At 39.8% G+C, this 18113-nt stretch overlaps 1 protein-coding gene across 1 annotated transcript in view; it reads right to left on the bottom strand.

Moving 5' to 3' along the window:
- Positions 1-18113, bottom strand: part of doc2b (double C2-like domains, beta) — a gene marked incomplete at its 3' end in the record, with an annotated part of 168248 nt that overhangs the window by 42934 nt on the left and 107201 nt on the right. Inside the window, exon 2 of the mRNA XM_034201547.1 lies at positions 15480-15559. Coding sequence (XP_034057438.1) covers positions 15480-15559 — 80 coding nt within the window. The remainder of the gene's footprint in view (positions 1-15479; positions 15560-18113) is intronic.

Here is an 18113-nt window from a genome sequence, read left to right as displayed (position 1 = left end):
CCCATTTCAAGGGGCTAAATGGACTTATTAACGTCCTGTGGATGAGGCCTGATTCACTTTCTGCTCTGAGCAGCCTGTGGAGATACTGAAGCTACGGATGGAGGGACGTTAGCAAGGTAGAAGTTATAGTTAAGACGTAATAACTCGCTGGACAAAAGTACATGGCTGACGCTGAAATCTTAGGCTGTTATCCACGCTCAATTTAACACCATTTACTAGACGGATGAACTTTGTCGAATTGACAGAGTTCATTTTGTGTGACTATTATAATCGTGACTATTATCATCAGCTTTTAAGCGACTAAATTAGCCGTGCTTGAATTGAGTGCTTTGCTGACTAGTATGGTTACTTTTTGGAGTTAGTATAGTAGAGTAGTTATCGACTTGTTTTCTGTTTTATTTAAAGGAATTGATTAAAGGGTTGAAATCAATGTGTCATTGTAACTAGTGCGAAGACTTAGTGAGAATTTAGATGTATGTTCCTTTTTAAAGGACCTGCAGGAACGCTGGAGTTCTTGGGCTATCTTATTTATAATTTATGTTTTTATATAATTCAGGTCGGTGCTTTATCGATGCTTCTATCCTCCCATGTAAACACTTGGAGGTTATCAAGAAAGTGAAAAATAGACGATTAGTTTGACTGGCTTTCACCTAGAAGATAGTGTGCTTTTAAAAATCAATAGCTGTTAATCTTAAACAATTAATGAACGTTCACTTTTTTTTTAAATTGCAGGTAAACAGTAACATCTAGCACAATAATATGCCTTTCCAGAACTCGAAATGTGTCGTATTTTCATGATTTGTCTGGTAAGATTGCATGAAAGTGTTATCTTGTGTTGTAAAGAAATTATTATTCTGTACGTATAGTGATTTTGTAAATACTTTTTCAACATTTGGATGGATCGAATGGATAAAAGTAAAGAAAAAAAATAGCTACCATTACTGACTGTTTCGATCCTATTGCAATACATTTCCACCAAATGTAGGAAAAAGAGACTGAAGGAAACTAAAAGCTACTGTTCTGCTGCACAATGGAAACATTTGTCTTCATCTCTCAGCAGAAAAACATGTTTCTGGAACATCAACATTTCATTAAAATAAACTTATCTAAATAGAATCATTTCACATAATGAGTAAGTAGCCATTAACTGGTAATACTTTCTATTTGATTGACAGATGCCAAGATAGTCATCATTGCTTGCAGCTCCTCCATTTGTGCTCACACCCAGCGCTTAATTGAAACTGTTTGATGTAATGCCTTTGATTCAAATAAGCCACAGTTTTCCTCCTTCAGCACCAGAAGGGATTTGCTCGATGGGATGAATGTCAGTGGGGAAATAAACCAAAGCTCACTTGACAAGGTAAAACCCTCAATAAGACAACATATCGTATGGTTTCTTTCCCATAGGGTAAAAACAGCCCCTACAGGATAAAGAACATTATCACCTAAAGGACATCATCTATTCTGTATGCCATAGGACTCTAAATTCGTCCTATGGCATAAAGAATAGATTATTTCAGCAACACTCATTTTACCTCAAGTGTATAGCCTTCATTAAAAAAGTTAATTATCAAATACTCCTTGCTCTTTAGACAGTTGGCTTGTCAAGGTGAAGATTTTAATTAAATGTTAACAAGAGAGTCTGAGGGCTATTTCTTCATCCTTATTGAATGGTTTGGAGCCCTTTAGTTCCACTTACTAATGAATTAAAACGTGTATTATCTAGTTAAGTAGTTAAGAAAGCCACATACTTCATACTCTGTAGCACTGTGAGGAATATTATAAGTATCCATAGGGATAACTTTACATTTTCACAATATCTACTCTTTAATAGACTGTCAAACAGTATTAACTAAATCCTATTAAGTGCAATATCACCTACACATCTTCTTGTTTACCAAACTAAATCCAACTTTGTTGGGTACTTTTACTTACCATCAAAGAGCCATCAGATCATAGTTTTGTTAAGTAAGTCATGTTGTTTTGTGTTGCCTGAGGCCCCAATATGTAATAAGGGGAATATCTAAGAACATATGGCTATATGGGATGAATCTAGATGAAATAGTCCTAAACCATGTCATTTAGGCCCCATTTACACGGGAACGCAAACGAAACGCAAACGAACTGAATTCGATATCAAAAAAGTATTCCGTTCACACGGATACGGCTCAATAAACGTGTCCCTTCACACGAGACCGCTCAACCCGCTGGAGACGCTGTAGTACATATGCCGGGCCTGTAAGTGGCGCTGTACTTCCGCCACAAAATACACCAAAAGCAGCGAAGAAGACCCCCGAGCATGGTTGCCATGGTTGCCTGGTTGCCCTTCTGTTTATTCTCTGCGGTGGATTTAGCAACATGTAGTTCATGTAGCTCTCCATGTCCACTTGTTGCTGATGGTTGTGGTAGAGGAGCTGTAGATGTTGTACTAACATCTGTAGCATGGTCAGTAGCAGTAGCAGTAGCTAATGAACATGCTTCAGCAGTGAGCAGCAGAGGTGGGAAGAGACGGGGCTATGGCTTCATCGTTATCAGGAAATGATCGTATAGGACGTACACACAGAGCCGTTTGGCCCCCCACAGCGTTCAGTCCGCAGATCTATCCACCTTGGGACCCGTTATCGTTTTAGGGGTCCGTTTCCGCAGTTCCGTTACGGCCTCGTGTGAACGAACGGGCTATACGCGAGAGAAAAGTAGCAGATACAACCTGATGCCTTCCTGTGTAAACAGCACCTTATATACATTGTTTAACGCTTGACAAACCTAATCGCTTTACATCCAAGTGAGTAATGGCCTTATCAGTTAATCTAATTAAAGACTTAACCCCGAGTCAAGGATTGTTGTTCAACTACTTGTTACAAACATCAGGGTGTTAGAAAAACCTTTAGTTGGTGAGCTGTTGTAAAGATACAGAAAACTGAGGCCAACTGAGTCCATTAGCTTGTTTACAAGAGATATAATAGGGCCTTCAACAAGTTGCCAGTTTCAAATAAGAGAAGAGTTTTAATTAATTACAGAAAAACAGAAATTAGAGTGCAGTGTGCACATCAGCAATTAGCCAAGTGGGAGGAAGCAGAGGAGAATGAGTGCTGTGGATACATTAATTAATTGACTATATTTTGTCATTTGAAAACAAAAGAACACAATTAATATTCCTCTACTGTTTTAGTTTGGGTAGTTATTGACTTGATTGATGATAAGTGCCCTACTTTATGATGATTGTTTCGCAAAATGAGTGATGAAAGATCAATGTTTTATAAGTTATTAGCTATTACGGTGGAAAAATACCAAACCAATATTTCAGTTTGTCAAATAGGGGATTTTTTTTTGTATTCGAAATTTTCTGAGCTTTCCTTCCTTTGTAGATTTCTAGTGTGTCATTAGCCATGATGGATTTTAGTCATGGGTTTTCCATTTTGAAAGTGTCAATGTGATTAATAGCAATTGAATGGAAAAGAAGAAAGAAGCCACTCTGCATTCCTCACATTTGACATATCACTCTTTTTGAATGTAAATGCAGTTCAGTTTCCTTTTGCACTCTCTATGACCTCTTTTGTTTGCTTTTAGTTATGACATGTTGTCTCTTTCTGCATTCACAACATTTATCTTTCTGAACAAATGCCAACCAGGCTCTGATAATAAAGCATTGCACCTGTAAGTTAACACTGCTTCATAACTAAAAAACTAAGATGTCCGACATGTGCAAACGCGCCCGAAACACTTTCATAAAGCCCCTGTCACACTGTCCCGAAATTGACACCCGAATATGGAATTGTGAATTTCGCACGAAGATGGCCCCGAACCACACACGAAGGCAACATTTACATTACATTTAAGACATACAACTGCAACGAAAGTACCAAAAACAATTATGTTACAGTACTATAATACTGTACTGATATCTTCAGACTTTGTTCTTTACTTTATCCGTCGTTATATGTAGAAAATATTACGTTTTCTCCGTAATGTTGTTTCCATAGCAACAACAACTTCCTGTCAACTCTCCTTCAAAATAATATATTATATCCTTTTTAGTTTCACAGAACACAAATTGGGTTATTTACATAATATATTTACATGATTTTGTTGTGCAATAAAACAACCCGATGGACACACGATAAAGGAAATGTTCAAATTCGGCTGTGATCGTAGCAACATCGGGCCATTCGTGAGGGCATCTTAAGCCTTCGTATGACCGCCGGTGGAGTTTCTCAGGCTCCGGCAGCAACTTCGTGAGCGGTGGCAAAATCTTTGGCATGCCAAAAAATTGCCGAAGGACCTTGCGAAGGTTCATTTTCGTGTTGAATTCGTGTGTCAATTGTGCCCTTCGTAAGGCCATCGTGAGGGCATCTTGTTATCATCGGTGCCATCGGGCATTCGCCCCGATCAGAGTGAGGGCGAATGCACCGATGATAACACGAAGATGACACGATTTGACAAGATGCCCTCACGAGTGCCTTACGAAGTTGCCGCTCATGAAGTTGCTGCCGGAGCCCGAGAAACTCCACCGGCGGTCATACGATGGCTTAGATGCCCTCACGAATGGCCCGATGTTACGATAACAGCCGAAGTTGAACATTTCCTTTATCGTGTGTCCATCGGGTGTCAATTTCTGGACAGTGTGACAGGGGCTTATGAAGGAACACGTTGCAGTTTCAAAAACAATGCAAATAAAACAAATCAAATGTGCAAAAACACATGCAAGTGAAGAAACATCTTGACCAATTTGACAAACCTTGCATTTACTAAAATCACTGCATAAACGAACCGCTACAAATAAAGAACGATAAAAGAAGTGTCTTTATGCACCTGTCGGCCACCGTATTAAACCAGATCTCCACTGACACTAAACCAATATCAGAATTTAGCGTTTAGTCATCACTTATTCTTCCTAAGGGACAGCAGCATCCCAAGATCAGAGAAGATAACGGCCCGTCCACACACAGGCATGACAAAAATCTTTCAAAGCTTCGCCCATTCACTTGAATGGGGTGACGTAGAAGATTTTGAATCTTCGCCGAACTGCATTGTGGGGAGCGGAGCATGGCTTTGCAAGCATCGTGAGCATAAAAAGTTGAGCAATGTTCAACTTTTGATGCTCCTGATGCTTTCGAAGCTGGCATCAGCCAATCAAATCCCGTTTATGCAAATCCCACCAGTACAAGCGCTAGCCAATCAAACCGCGTGCAAGCTGGGAGAGCCAGACCGCAGTTCATTTCCTCATATTCCAAACGAGAAATTACGGTAGCAAATCACCCGGTTCTTTACGACCAGAACTATTAACGGGATACAAACCGGAGGAACCAGGCATGGAGGGAGGTGGCAGAGACAGTGGGTGAAACTGGTAGGTTTTCGCCTGTTTGGGGATTTTATATCCAGTTTACTTCGTTTTAACATTGCTATTGCTTTGTATGTCGGGGGCGGGAGATTCATGTGATTGGTTGTTGGTCGCGTTGCTCGCAAAAAATCGCCAAGCTTCAGACACGCCCAGCATCAAGATTTTTCAAGATTTTTTTCATACCTGCTGTGTGGACGGGCCGTAAGGCGGTTAAGCACCTGAACTTTTGGAAGAACATCCATAACATTCACCTGATTGCAACTTATATCAATATTCCAATTACTTGTATAGACTATTCTGCACTTTCAATTATATTATATTTTATTTGTATTTACTTGCACAATTGTGTCTGTTTTATTGTGTTAATAATAATGATAATAATAGATGACACTTATGGCTTTTCTAAGAACTTAAAGACACTTTGACGGAGAATAAATCAACAAATAAAACAAAAGAAAAATACAAAACAGTGTTGCACTGTTAGGTCGCATTCACACCAGGCGTGTATAGTCCGGTTGAATCGAGCCCTGGTGCGTTTAGCCGCTTGGTGCGGTTCGTTTGAGTCGGTGTGAACGCAGTCCGAGACCTCTGAAGGGAACTAAACAACCGGACTCTGGTCCGCTAAAAGAGGTGGTCTCGGACCGCTTGCTAGTGAACTCTGGAGCGGTTCATCGCTGGTGTGAACGCAGTCCGCACCAAAACATAGGAAGCGTAGTATTTAGGTGTCACAAGAACGCGGATGTCTTCAAAATCGTTAGCGAAAGAGTGAAGCAGAATGAAGTGTTGAACAGTGTTGTGTAAAGTAAACAACTATCAAACTAAAAACTATACATAAAAGTCAGAACACCTGCTGTCGGTGCAACGCCCTCCTGACTGCAGAACGTCTCTCATTATATGTGTTATAATGTTTTTTATCGCACGTTGTCTGATTATATAATCATATGCGCCGTTGCTGTTGATCTCCAGATTAACAACAGCATGAAAATAACCGGCCGATGCTCCATGGCGGAGGCTCCGGTAGAAATGCTCATCACTGTACCCTGTATGCCAAGGCAGGTTTGCCATCACTTACTGTACGGAGGCTCAGTCATTGGTACACGTTTATTTATAAAGCTTTGTTGGGTAAACTCCCGTATTACATCTGCTCTCTGATAACACAGAGAGTTGCAAGCAGCTATTGTCTGAGATCGCATGATGTAGTATTGTTAGATGTGCCAAGAGCAAGGACTGTCTTAGGTAAGACAGCTTTTATGTGCGCAGCTCCACTTGCTTGGAACAGTCTTCAGCAAGAATTGAAACTGAGCAATCTCATTCCTCTGCATGTTTTTAAAGCTAGGCTAAATGAAATGCTCGTTGATACTATGGGCACTTGTAAATGTCTATAACTATGTAAATGTATCCTGTAAATATAATGTATGATGTCCTTTATTGTTTCATGTGGAACCTATATGCTGCAGGTCTCCCTTGAAAAAGAGATCTATGATCTCAATGGGACCAATCTGGTTAAATAAAGGTTTGAAATGAAATGAAATGAGAAATTGCAGGGATTTGTGTTTTTACCCCCTTAATGTCTGACCAATGGTTGAACAGCATTTCCGTGCACATGACTTGTGTTTAAAGTTTATAGTCCGTTTGAGTTTTGCCATGTGAACGCAAACCGAACCTTCTGGAAAATGAAACAATGTCACAAACTGTGGACTGGTGCACACCAGAGAAGCAGACTATTATGTGTGAATGCGACCTTAGAGGAGCCTGTGACCTTCAATGTTCAAGGTTCAAGGCTTTTATTGGTCATTTTGTACATAGCTACAGTGAAGTTATGATGATGAAAATCTTAGGTCACAGGTTCCTCCAACAGTGCAACCCAATAAAACAAAAATAGTGCAAGTAAGAAGACCTAAGAATGTAATTGTCATAACTACACTGTAGCTATGCACACATGACAATAAAAGCGTTGAATCCATGAGCCAGGGTCTATACAATCTGAGAAATGCCAGACTGAGGTACAGTCAGTCACAGTTGCTTTTGAAAATTCAGCAAAAAAAAGCACCAGTAAACACATTTGTGGCTGGAAAAAGAAATAAGGGATTTAGCAAACAAATTAAATCATGGAAATGGTTATATACAGTATCCGAGGAAGCAAAAGCATTTTCTCCGGTTGGCTGAGCAGCAGACAAAGTCCAGCAGAGCAACAGAGAAAATAACGGCCATAAATCAAGATGGCCTGATGCCCGCTCTGCTGTCCAACTCTTCTGCCAAGACCTTCTCCTCTGATGCCCACTTTCCTCCAGAGCAGATATTCAGGCAGACGGATAGAAAGAGTTATCGATGCTGACGTCAGAACCAACACTTCATCACAACAAACACAGCCCAGGGAATTGGAAAAGACTATTCCCCGGAACTCACATTTATTGTATATTCAATCAAAATTGGATTTTTATTAAAATGTAGAAATGGTGGGAGCTATTGCAGTCCACCTCCAATATGCTGGATTTTTGGTTTATGTATTAATTAAACAATTAATCATTGCTAAGCTGGTTGTCCGTTGGAAGCCTGTGAGCAGTATTGATTCAGAAACAACATTAATCTGCTCTCATCTAGGGCCTCAGGATATATGGGAAGAGATTGCAGACAACAAATAAATACAAGTAGCATCTGGATACACAACAAAAGGGTTACTTTGGGGGATTTTATTCACTGATATCTAATAACCTATAAAAACGTTCTTTACATGCAATTTAACTTAACCACAACACAGGATGTTTTATACATTTCACCCTGCATATGTAAAGGGTCTTCGAGAATTACAAATCGCTTCATAAAAATGAATACATTGTGGTGCCCTTAAAGGTGGGGTAGGTACGTTTCAGAAACCGGCTCGAGTGCACTAAAATTTGAAAGTACACAGCCGAAAGGAATCCGCCCCTTCCTTCAGACTTCCTTACAGAGCACCTCCTCCAACACACATGAACGCGCACATGACTTAGGTTGGCTATATAGTTCAGGGGAATTGTAAACCATACAAAACAGATAATTACCTGTCCAAGAGAAAAAGAGCGACCACGGCGTCAGATTTCAACTCGGTGTGTTCCATCAGTAGTCGCCATCGTTGAAAAGCAACTTCGATATTGACTCTGGTTTGACTTCTCCTAGTTTCCACTTTGTTTTTGTTCTTAATTTGCTCTGTTACATTTTTTATTTTGCGACCAGTAGACAATGTTGAACCTAACTCTGCCATGGTGAAAGTGGCCGCCTGTTGCTGGCGAGTCATTGAAGTACTGCTGCAATGCACGCCCAATGACGACACGCCCAATGACGGCACGCCCAATGACGACACGCCCAATGACGACACGCCCAATGACAGCACGCCCAATGACGACACGCCCAATGACGACACGCCCAATGACGGCACGCCCAATGACGGCACGCCCAATGACGACACGCCCAATGACGGCACGCCCAATGACGACACGCCCAATGACGGCACACCCAATGGCGGCACGCCCAATGACGGCACGCCCAATGACAGCACGCCCAATGACGGCACGCCCAATGAATGCACAAGATACATTTGTGCGTGCACGAGATGGAAGGCTGACAGACAGGGCGGCAATTGTACGGTTGTACTTTTTACAGCGCCACGGCTTCCACAGACATTTTTTTTACATGACATTTTTTTATGGATTTTTTGTCAAAGCACTTCAGATATTCATTGCTATCGGGATGTTAAGAGCATTCCATGGAATATAACAAAAAGTGTATCTCGAGCCGGTTTCTGAAACTTACCTACCCCACCTTTAAGAACTGGTACTTCTTAAAATATCAAGACAATTCAAATCTTCTTAAATATTTATTTTTAGACCATACCTGACTCTGAGCGCTCGTGATACTTTAATTAACAAGAATGGCAAGGACAATGCTGCATTCATGACCTCCTCGAATGGCTCAATGTACCAATTTTGGATATCGTTTTTCCAAATGTTGTTTGTTTGTTGTGTCAACATGGACGCTGAAAACAAAGATGACTTGTATTTTATTACTTCAAGCATTTACAAGACACTTTTTCAGTGTCAGAGACTTTCATGAGAGTTTTCCCAGTCTGGAACACAATTTTCCAATTTCACTCAACCTTACACAAATGCAGCAGAAATACCTTATCCAACAATGTTGAGGAAGTGTAATATATCTGTGCATCTGCCCTGTGAGTCTGATAAGCTCAAATATGTAATGGCTTCTTCTTTGTTCCACACCCTTCCACCAAGTTCCATAAAAATCGACCGGTCATTTTTCCGTAATGCGACAACAAAGAGGAAAACAGACAGACAAACGGAGCAGAAAACTCCTTGGCTGAGATAATTAAGGCTGAGTGGTCTACCGTCATTTCCCATTAGTCTTCCCCATGTAAGACGATCAATGACCCAACACAGGGGCCCGGATATTGCCTATCTGTGCATCCATACATATTTGATTGAAAACCCAGGTATCGTTAAGCTAAGTGTTCTTCTCTGTAAATAACCAACTGTTTGATCTACAATAAGCAGGAATGCTCCTACAGTCTGATGCTGCTGAACTGTACGACTGTATTTCATCATCTATTACTAAAGCTAGCTATCCATCAGAAGTCACCAGCATCCTTTCATTAACACTGACGGTCAATATTAATGTTGTGTTTGTGCCACAATTCAGTTTTTTGTTTCACAACATGCTGCACAAAGCTTTATTGCGTTTGCTGTGTGTGTGTTTGCCAATTCCTTCCCCCAAAAGAAGTCCATCTTTGGCGTTTTGGTGCTTGATGACGCAACGGTGTGTAGTCTAGCAACTTAAAATGTAGCCAGCTAGCTTCTATAGGCTAAAGCAACAAACAGCTAACCAACTATTGCTGTGGACATTTCACAGTTACTAAACCTCTGGCTTTATTCAGCTTCAAAAACTACACGCCACATTTTACATCTCTATTCTATAATACCATCTTTGTCTATCAAGTTGTCCTTTCCTTTCATATCATATAACCACTACAATGTCCGAACAATATCCGAATATTCGGTCGTTGGCCGACTATTCGGTTTTCCATTTCATTATTCGGATATTCGTTTTTTTGTTGTTTTTTCCCCCCTAAATGTATGCTATCGATAAAGGCGAATTGCCACATTATTATACTATATTTATACTTTTTAATTGCACTGTTAAAATGCGGAAATATATACAATCTCAGCTTGGGCGCCTGACATCGCTTTCACACGTCACGCTTCACTTCGCTTCACACAACTGAAAACAAAATGCCGAAGACTTCAGCTGTGTGGGACCACTTTAAATTGGACGACGATGAGACGAAGGCAGTGTGCCAAATATGTAATATGAAACTGGCCCACCACGTGGCACAACAACTATGGAAAGTCACCTGAATGCTGGAAGTAGTAGCTTAGCTTAGCTAAACGTATATATATCCGGAGCCCGAAAAATGGTATTCGGCACAGCTCTAATTAGCACCTTTATTAATGGTGCACCTAAATGCTGTATTGTATGGTAAATGTATTATCATCAGTGTTGGGACTAACGCGTTACAAAGCCGTTATGTTTGGCAGTAACTAGTACTCTAACGCAGTGATTCTCAAATGGGGGTACGCGGACCCCTGGGGGTACGTTGGGGTACTGCAGGCGGTACGTGAGATAAAAAAATTAAAAAAAAGGTTAATTAAAAAAATAATCTTAGTAAAATAAGTTAAATAGAAAAAACAATTTTATATAAAACATTCCTAGAACCACCAAGGGGGTCCTCATATAAACATGTCAAATGTGTGTATTGTATTTTATAGTTTTTCACAATAACATATGAGAAAATGTTTCAAAGGGGGTACATTACTGAAAAAAGTTTGAGAAGCACTACTCTAACGCATTCTTTTTTAAATTCAGTAACTCAGTTACCGTTACTACATGGTGCGTTACTCTTACTTTTTTTTTTGTATATAGTCTCGCCTCCCAGACGTTGGTGAGCGGCGCCAACAGCGAGGCGAACAGAGATGAGAACTGTACTTAAGTACAGTACTTGAGTAAATGTACTTAGATACTTCCTGTGTCACATGCAGAGACGCGCTGTGGGCGTGTTTGTGTTGTTTACTAACAAGACTATCATGGCGGCGGCGGAGCTCAAGTCGAGTTTCTCCGCCTGGAGATATTCTCACTATTTCAATTTTGTCGAGCACAAAGAAAAGAACGTTTTAGTTAAATGTAAGTTGTGTCTTGGCGGGTCAAAGATCCTATCTACTGCCCAAACCAGTAATTCAAATATCTTAAAACAACATGCTGGGACGAAGCTAGTAGCTAAGACCACAGAGACTCAGCCGACGCCACTCCACCTCCACCTGAGCAACAGCGGCTGGATTTTAACCAAGGGACTGCTAGCCAGGGAAAAGTTGATAAAGCCATTGCACGGTATGTTGTAGAACACATGCAGGCTATTGCTACTATTTCTATTGCTATGTCTTGATCAACAGATTGTATTATTCTCCAATGCAATAACAGTACTGAAATGAAGGCTATAAGGGCATTAATGGGAGCCCTTGTTTTAAGTAACTAAAACGTTACTTTTCATAGTAACGCATTACTTTATGGTGTAAGTAATCAGTAAAGTAACTGAGTTACTTTTGAAATGAAGTAACTAGTAATGGTAACTAGTTACTGGTTTTCAGTAACTAGCACAACACTGATTATCATGGGTGAATACAAAGAAACCTAACCCCACGTTTTATTCAGATTCACTAAAGCATGCTAGCTCACTAGTGGGCTTATTCATAGATACATACATGTAATCTGTTACCTTTTCGAGGTTAACGTTTTATTTAACGGTCCTAGTTTAAAAATGAATACGAAAAATTAAATTAAATGTGTGTGGTTGTGAGGCTATTTTGTTTATACTGAATGCCGTGTTTTTATTTATCTTTGAATGTGTGCATATGTATATGTGTCTGTTGATTATGTATGTGTATATACATATTTTGATATATATTTGTATTTTTGTATTCCTCTGGATTGTGGGAAACAGTATTTCGATCTCTCTCTCTGTACACACAAACTGAAAGATAGACAATAAAGTTGACTTTGACTTAACTTATAATAGTGCATTATGACTCATTGACAAACCTAAATGTACTGCTTTTGTTATTAGTTACACTTGATTTTCCTGCAATGACATCCCAAAATGTTCATTGACTTTATTGGCAGATCCCCTTTGCGTTGCTATTGGGCTTGTTGGATTTGTATTTCAAACATCTGCAGACATGGTTTAGTGTGTTTCTGTTCAAAAGGAAAACTCACCCACCTTAGAACATGGTGGTTGATACTGCATGTTGTTCTACTCATTGAAATTATCTTCTGAATATATCACAAACATATTTGCAGGGAGTAAACAGTAGCTCCGGCAATTTAACACCTCATACTGGAGCAGATTACAAAACAGATGGTCCTCTCTCACCCTACTACTGTGATGAAAGATCCCTAAAACCACTCAGAGGAAATTAAACATAAAGGTCTTCTCTGATAATATCCTGTTTTTAATAAAAGCTTGTTTTCAGTTCAGGTAACTTAAGGTCTCGGTCACTATTTGACATTTTACAGGTAGTCCAAGACTCATCTCCTTTATAGGGTTTGACGGTTGGACGAATATATCTTCGCTTAGCTCGGTATATCCCAGGTTTTTGTTTTTGGGTCTTTTAGTCGTGTAATTTTGCTAATATAATGGTGCATCCTCATTATAGAAATGCACATATAAGGTTATAAGAGAATGGGCTCCTGATCAAAGGAATGCAAGAAGCCCTATCATAAGCATTTTAAGCATCAATACTCAATGACTTGGTGGTTTTTGTGTCTCTTTGTGGTCCTTTTAACGGCCCGTCCACATTACAGCTTCGACAGCTTCAAAAACGGTTTCCAATGCGTCACTTTGCCTCGCTTTTCGCCGAACTGAATTGTGGGTAGCATAGCGGTCCGTCTCCGCCGTCTCCAGCTGCAGAAGTTGAACAATTCTGCAGCCGGAGACGCCGGAGTAGCCAGCGCCAGCCAATCAAATCCCGTTTCTGAAAATCTGACAGCTCAAGCCCTAGCCAATCAAACCACGTCTAAGCTGGGAGAGATATCCCGCCGTTCATTTCTATATTTCAAAAAAAGATGGAGGAGAAACTAATTATCGGCGTAGCAAATCACCCGGTTTTGTACCAGACCCAGCGACGCACACTACATGGCTTCCTGCGAGACAATGTATACACTTTATGCAACCTTGCACACACACGTGTTACCCTTCTTGCCCTTCTTACCCTTGCTACAACACCGGCATCCATTTTAGCAATAGTGGAGAAGAACCTGTTTTTTTTGCTTTGTATGTCGGGGGCGGGACATTCATGTGATTGGTTGTTGGTCGCGGTGCTCGAATACAATCCCCAAGCTTCAGACACGCCCAGCTCCAAGCTTTTTTTGAAGCTGTAGTGTGGACGGGCCGTTAGTGTCCTTGTAGACGTTTTCTCTCTATCTGTACTTATTTTACATTTCCTTTTGATCGTTCGAGTCTCTTTCTTGTTCGTATGTGTCTCTTTAAATGACATATTTTAGGTCAAGGCCAGCGGTAATCAACCTATGACGAAATTGGACATTGGAGGGCTGACAAACTTTCACATATCGCCCAATGCTACTCCTTTTATCTCTGTTTTGGTCTCCACCACTTCCAGTTATACTAAGCAAGTCACATTAGATCTTTGATCAAAACCTACTGATTGACGCTGCTTTGAGTTATGAAACACAATTGGTAAGATGATCCTTCTTGGTGTGTTTGTTAGCGATACGGTTCGGAAATAATGAATGCTTTCTGAGATGAAAATAGATGTAAATATCTCTCTCATAGGGAGAATCGTGGGATGTGTCGAGTCGCCTTTTTGCCAGTATGTGTAGGTTGACAGGATAGTGGGCTTCTGTAAAAATATTCACGTCTGAGTGTTTCGTCTTATTGAATTTGAGAACATATTGAAAAACTGTCACTTGGTTTAATTGATGAGCTTTTTATCGCCTTCTTACGAGGCAGTGACAGATTTGTATTCAGTCGATAATGAATAATGAGCAAGACTCTTTTGGTATCAGTTCAGTTGAATCCTAATTCTAGGAATTTAAATGAAAAGATGGGTTCGGGTGACAGTGCAACAGGAACATGTGTTGTCTGAGGATGCAAAATGATTGAAAGAGAAGGATGAAAGGAATATAAAAAGGTTAGAAAAGTGTCAAAAGAAATATCATTTCACGGGAAGACTAGGGGTCGAGGAGTGTGAGAACTTGGTTATGGATATTGTCAAATATCTGGAACCAGTGGCGGTTCTAGGGGGGCAGGGGGGCCAGTGCCCCCCTAACACTGACCCTGTGGCCCCCATAACAATGACATTTTTTTTTAATTTGTTTAAATGTGTTAGTGGAAACATTGCACTATAACTTAAGCTGAAGCTAACAGTAATAACTATAAGATATATCTGAAATAAATAAGTGTACTGAAACAAATACCAATAACTGTATTGCATTGTTTTGTTATGCGCAATTACTTCATACTGTCTAGTTCTCTTTTTCGTCCTGCATTTATTGTGCCCCCCTCAGAAAATAACTGGCCCCCCAGTGGCCCCCCCAGTCAAATTGGTCTAGAACCGCCACTGTCTGGAACAAACTCCCAGAAACCTGCAGGTCCGCTGCAACTCTTACTACTTTTAAATCCAGGCTGAATACTTTTCATTTTGCCGTTACTTTTAATTGAACTATTCACATATCACACTGCACTGTAACTTGTATTCATGTACCTGAGTTATTCATGTTGTATTATCTTTGCTTCTTAATGTTTCTAATGTGTTTAATGCTCTTAATGTCTTTCATTTCTATAAAGCACTTTGAATTGCCTTGTGTTGAAAAGTGCTATATAAATAAACTTGCCTTGCCTAAATCAACTGCTATGTTTGATAGTTTCATGTTAATACATTCAGTAAAACCAAAGTGTCTGAAAATGAATTTGGTCACAGATGCCCTTGAATTGCAAGGAAAACCACTCGAAATGGAGTCAGCCACTGGGGTTTGAATGTAGACGCTGCAAATTAATGTCACACTTATCGCCACCATGTTGGCTCACCTTGGCTTTGTTGATGGTGCAGTGCAGTGCATTGTTCTCCTGGTCATACTGCAAACTGAAGTCCAATGTCCCCAATGTAGCTGTAGAGACAGAGGGAGAAAGAAAAGGAAATTAGTGACACACAGAAGCTCACTAGGGATACAAGAAATGCGAAAGTGTCTGCTTGCTTTCATCATTTGAAAGAAACATCCTGAAATCTCATGGCGTTCTTGGCGTGTGATAATACTGTAGAGAAATAATCGCTCAACAAATGGACATTTACAAAATTGTTTTGTATTTAATCAATGTGCTTCTGCGTCTCAATCTGTCTCCATTTGTGGGAAACAGACTTGAATGACAAAGCATAAGTGGGCCTGCATAAATTACGAAGATGATCCTTTCTGCAAATATTTTGATTACTATTTGTTTGAGATCCAATTTCATATTGGCTCACTTGAATGAATAATATAGTTTGTGTATACTTATCATTTATTCATGCATAGTAGCAGGCTCAGTACCGTGGGCTGCATCAGTGAAGTAAATAAGCAGCTAGCAAGTATTTCAAACTGAAATAAGTTACAGCAAAACCACTCTAGGGAGAAATTAACTTCGGCTAATTAACAAAAGCAATAACATGTATTGTCTGAATGTATGTCAGTTTAAAGCAGAGTTTGCACACAATTAAGATGTATATCAGCAAACTAAATCAGAAAACAGCCTCCAAGCATTCAGGAAGTTGTTTAGGTAATTCCATTTGCAAATCTTTTCCATCTCTGCAATATAAAAGCATTTCCTTGAGCCACATCCTGAAACAATGGTGACGATGGAATCTTTGGAGTTGAGTAATACACTTTTTATTGCTGCACCCATGTCTTCCTTTTCAACACAGTCTCACAACAAAACGTTGGTCCACGGGACAAAACGTAGTATATTCGCAAATCCTTTCAAGACGTGACGTGGATACAATATTTTGTAAAAACAAACATGGAGCTCAAATAATCTTCCTAATATCTATCAAACTATAGATCCTACACATCCACTGGACGTAGATTCTAAATGTACAATATAAACTTGTAATCAGAAAGCATTATAACGGCCAAAGTTTGCGATCACGTGAGATGGAGACTGGTCATTAGAAATTAATAGGACAACAATATTGTATCCCTGTCAGGTCTTGAGTGGGTTATTTGTGAATATACTACGTTTTGCCCTGTGGACCAACGACCACGTTTTTTTGTGAGACTGGGTTGGCCTTTTTGAATTTGAAATTGAAGAAATTGAAGAAACTGATTCAAATATCTAAGTTCCTAAGTTTGGTTTTCAATTAATTATGAATCTGTTTCTAGCGTTGATGGCACTGCTCAGATTCAAGATTCAAGGCTTTATTTTCAGCTACAGAGTAGATATGTCAATGAAAAACTTAAAGGTCCCCTATTATACTCTTTTTCATCAATATATTATAGGTCTCAGATAGAGCCTGTCTCTGATTGGCTGAAACACCAAACAGATCATTGCAGCATTACCCATAATCCCCTCTGTTTCAGCCCTGTTTCCAAAGTGCTGATTCTCTGTCTGTTACTTCAGATGAAAATAAGGAGCCCCTCCCCACGCCCCTCTGAGAGACATTTGGTTACAAAGAACTCAATGGTGCTCGAGGAGGAGATTCAGGTAATAAGGGGGGGGGGGGGGGGGTACCTTGGTTGCTGATTGGCTAATGGTTACACAAGACAAGACATCGTTATGACATCATAAAGTGGCCAAAATCTGATCAGCTCATTTTCAAACAGGTTTTTATAGAAATGGATCAAAAAGAGAGAGAATCTTTGTTCCTGAATCTTTCAGAGTCTCTTTCCACAGAGGGGACACATGTTGATGTAGAAGACACATGAAGAAGAGAGGACACATGTTGATGTAGAAGAGACATGAAGAAGAGGGGACACATGTTGATGTAGAAGAGACATGAAGAAGAGGGGACACATGTTGATGTAGAAGAGACATGAAGAAGAGGGGACACATGTTGATGTAGAAGAGACATGAAGAAGAGGATTTTGCACAATAGGTAACCTTTAAGTCACAGGCTCCTCCAACAATGCAACATGAATATATATAGGACATAAAACAAATTAAAACAAATTAAAAAGTGCAATAGAATGTTTTGATATGTGCAAGTAAACACTAATAAAATAGAAACAGTGCAAGTAGAGTCTATAGTCAAGTAAATTGAATATGATATATTAGGTAAATAATTTGCAAGATGCAAACAGATGAATGTTTATGGGTGTTGACATAGAGTATTTTCTTGAAATCGAAATTATAATTTGATTTCCATTTGTCTCCTTAGCAACCTTTTCCCCCGCTTCTTTTAACTCAAAGGCCACTGCATCTTACATCGCTGAGTAGTGAACTGAAATAATTCACGGTATGATCTCATCCTTTGTCCTTTCAAAATGCCAAGGGACTCTCATTTCCTGAATTGATGACATGTTGTCAGGATGAAAACATTTCAACGACCAAAAAACATAAAACGAGAAACGTGTGGGCTTCCAAAGGCCTCGCCGGTTCTAAAGCATCGCATTGTTGGAACCAAAATAACAGCCACTTTACTTGTTGCTTTATTCACACTTTTATATTTACATGGGGAGTGAACACCACATT

This window comes from Gymnodraco acuticeps, unplaced genomic scaffold (assembly GCF_902827175.1).
Source record: "Gymnodraco acuticeps unplaced genomic scaffold, fGymAcu1.1, whole genome shotgun sequence".
Lineage (NCBI taxonomy): Eukaryota > Metazoa > Chordata > Actinopteri > Perciformes > Bathydraconidae > Gymnodraco > Gymnodraco acuticeps.
Note: the sequence above shows the minus strand (reverse complement) of the source record. Positions and strands in the feature narration are given on the sequence as shown.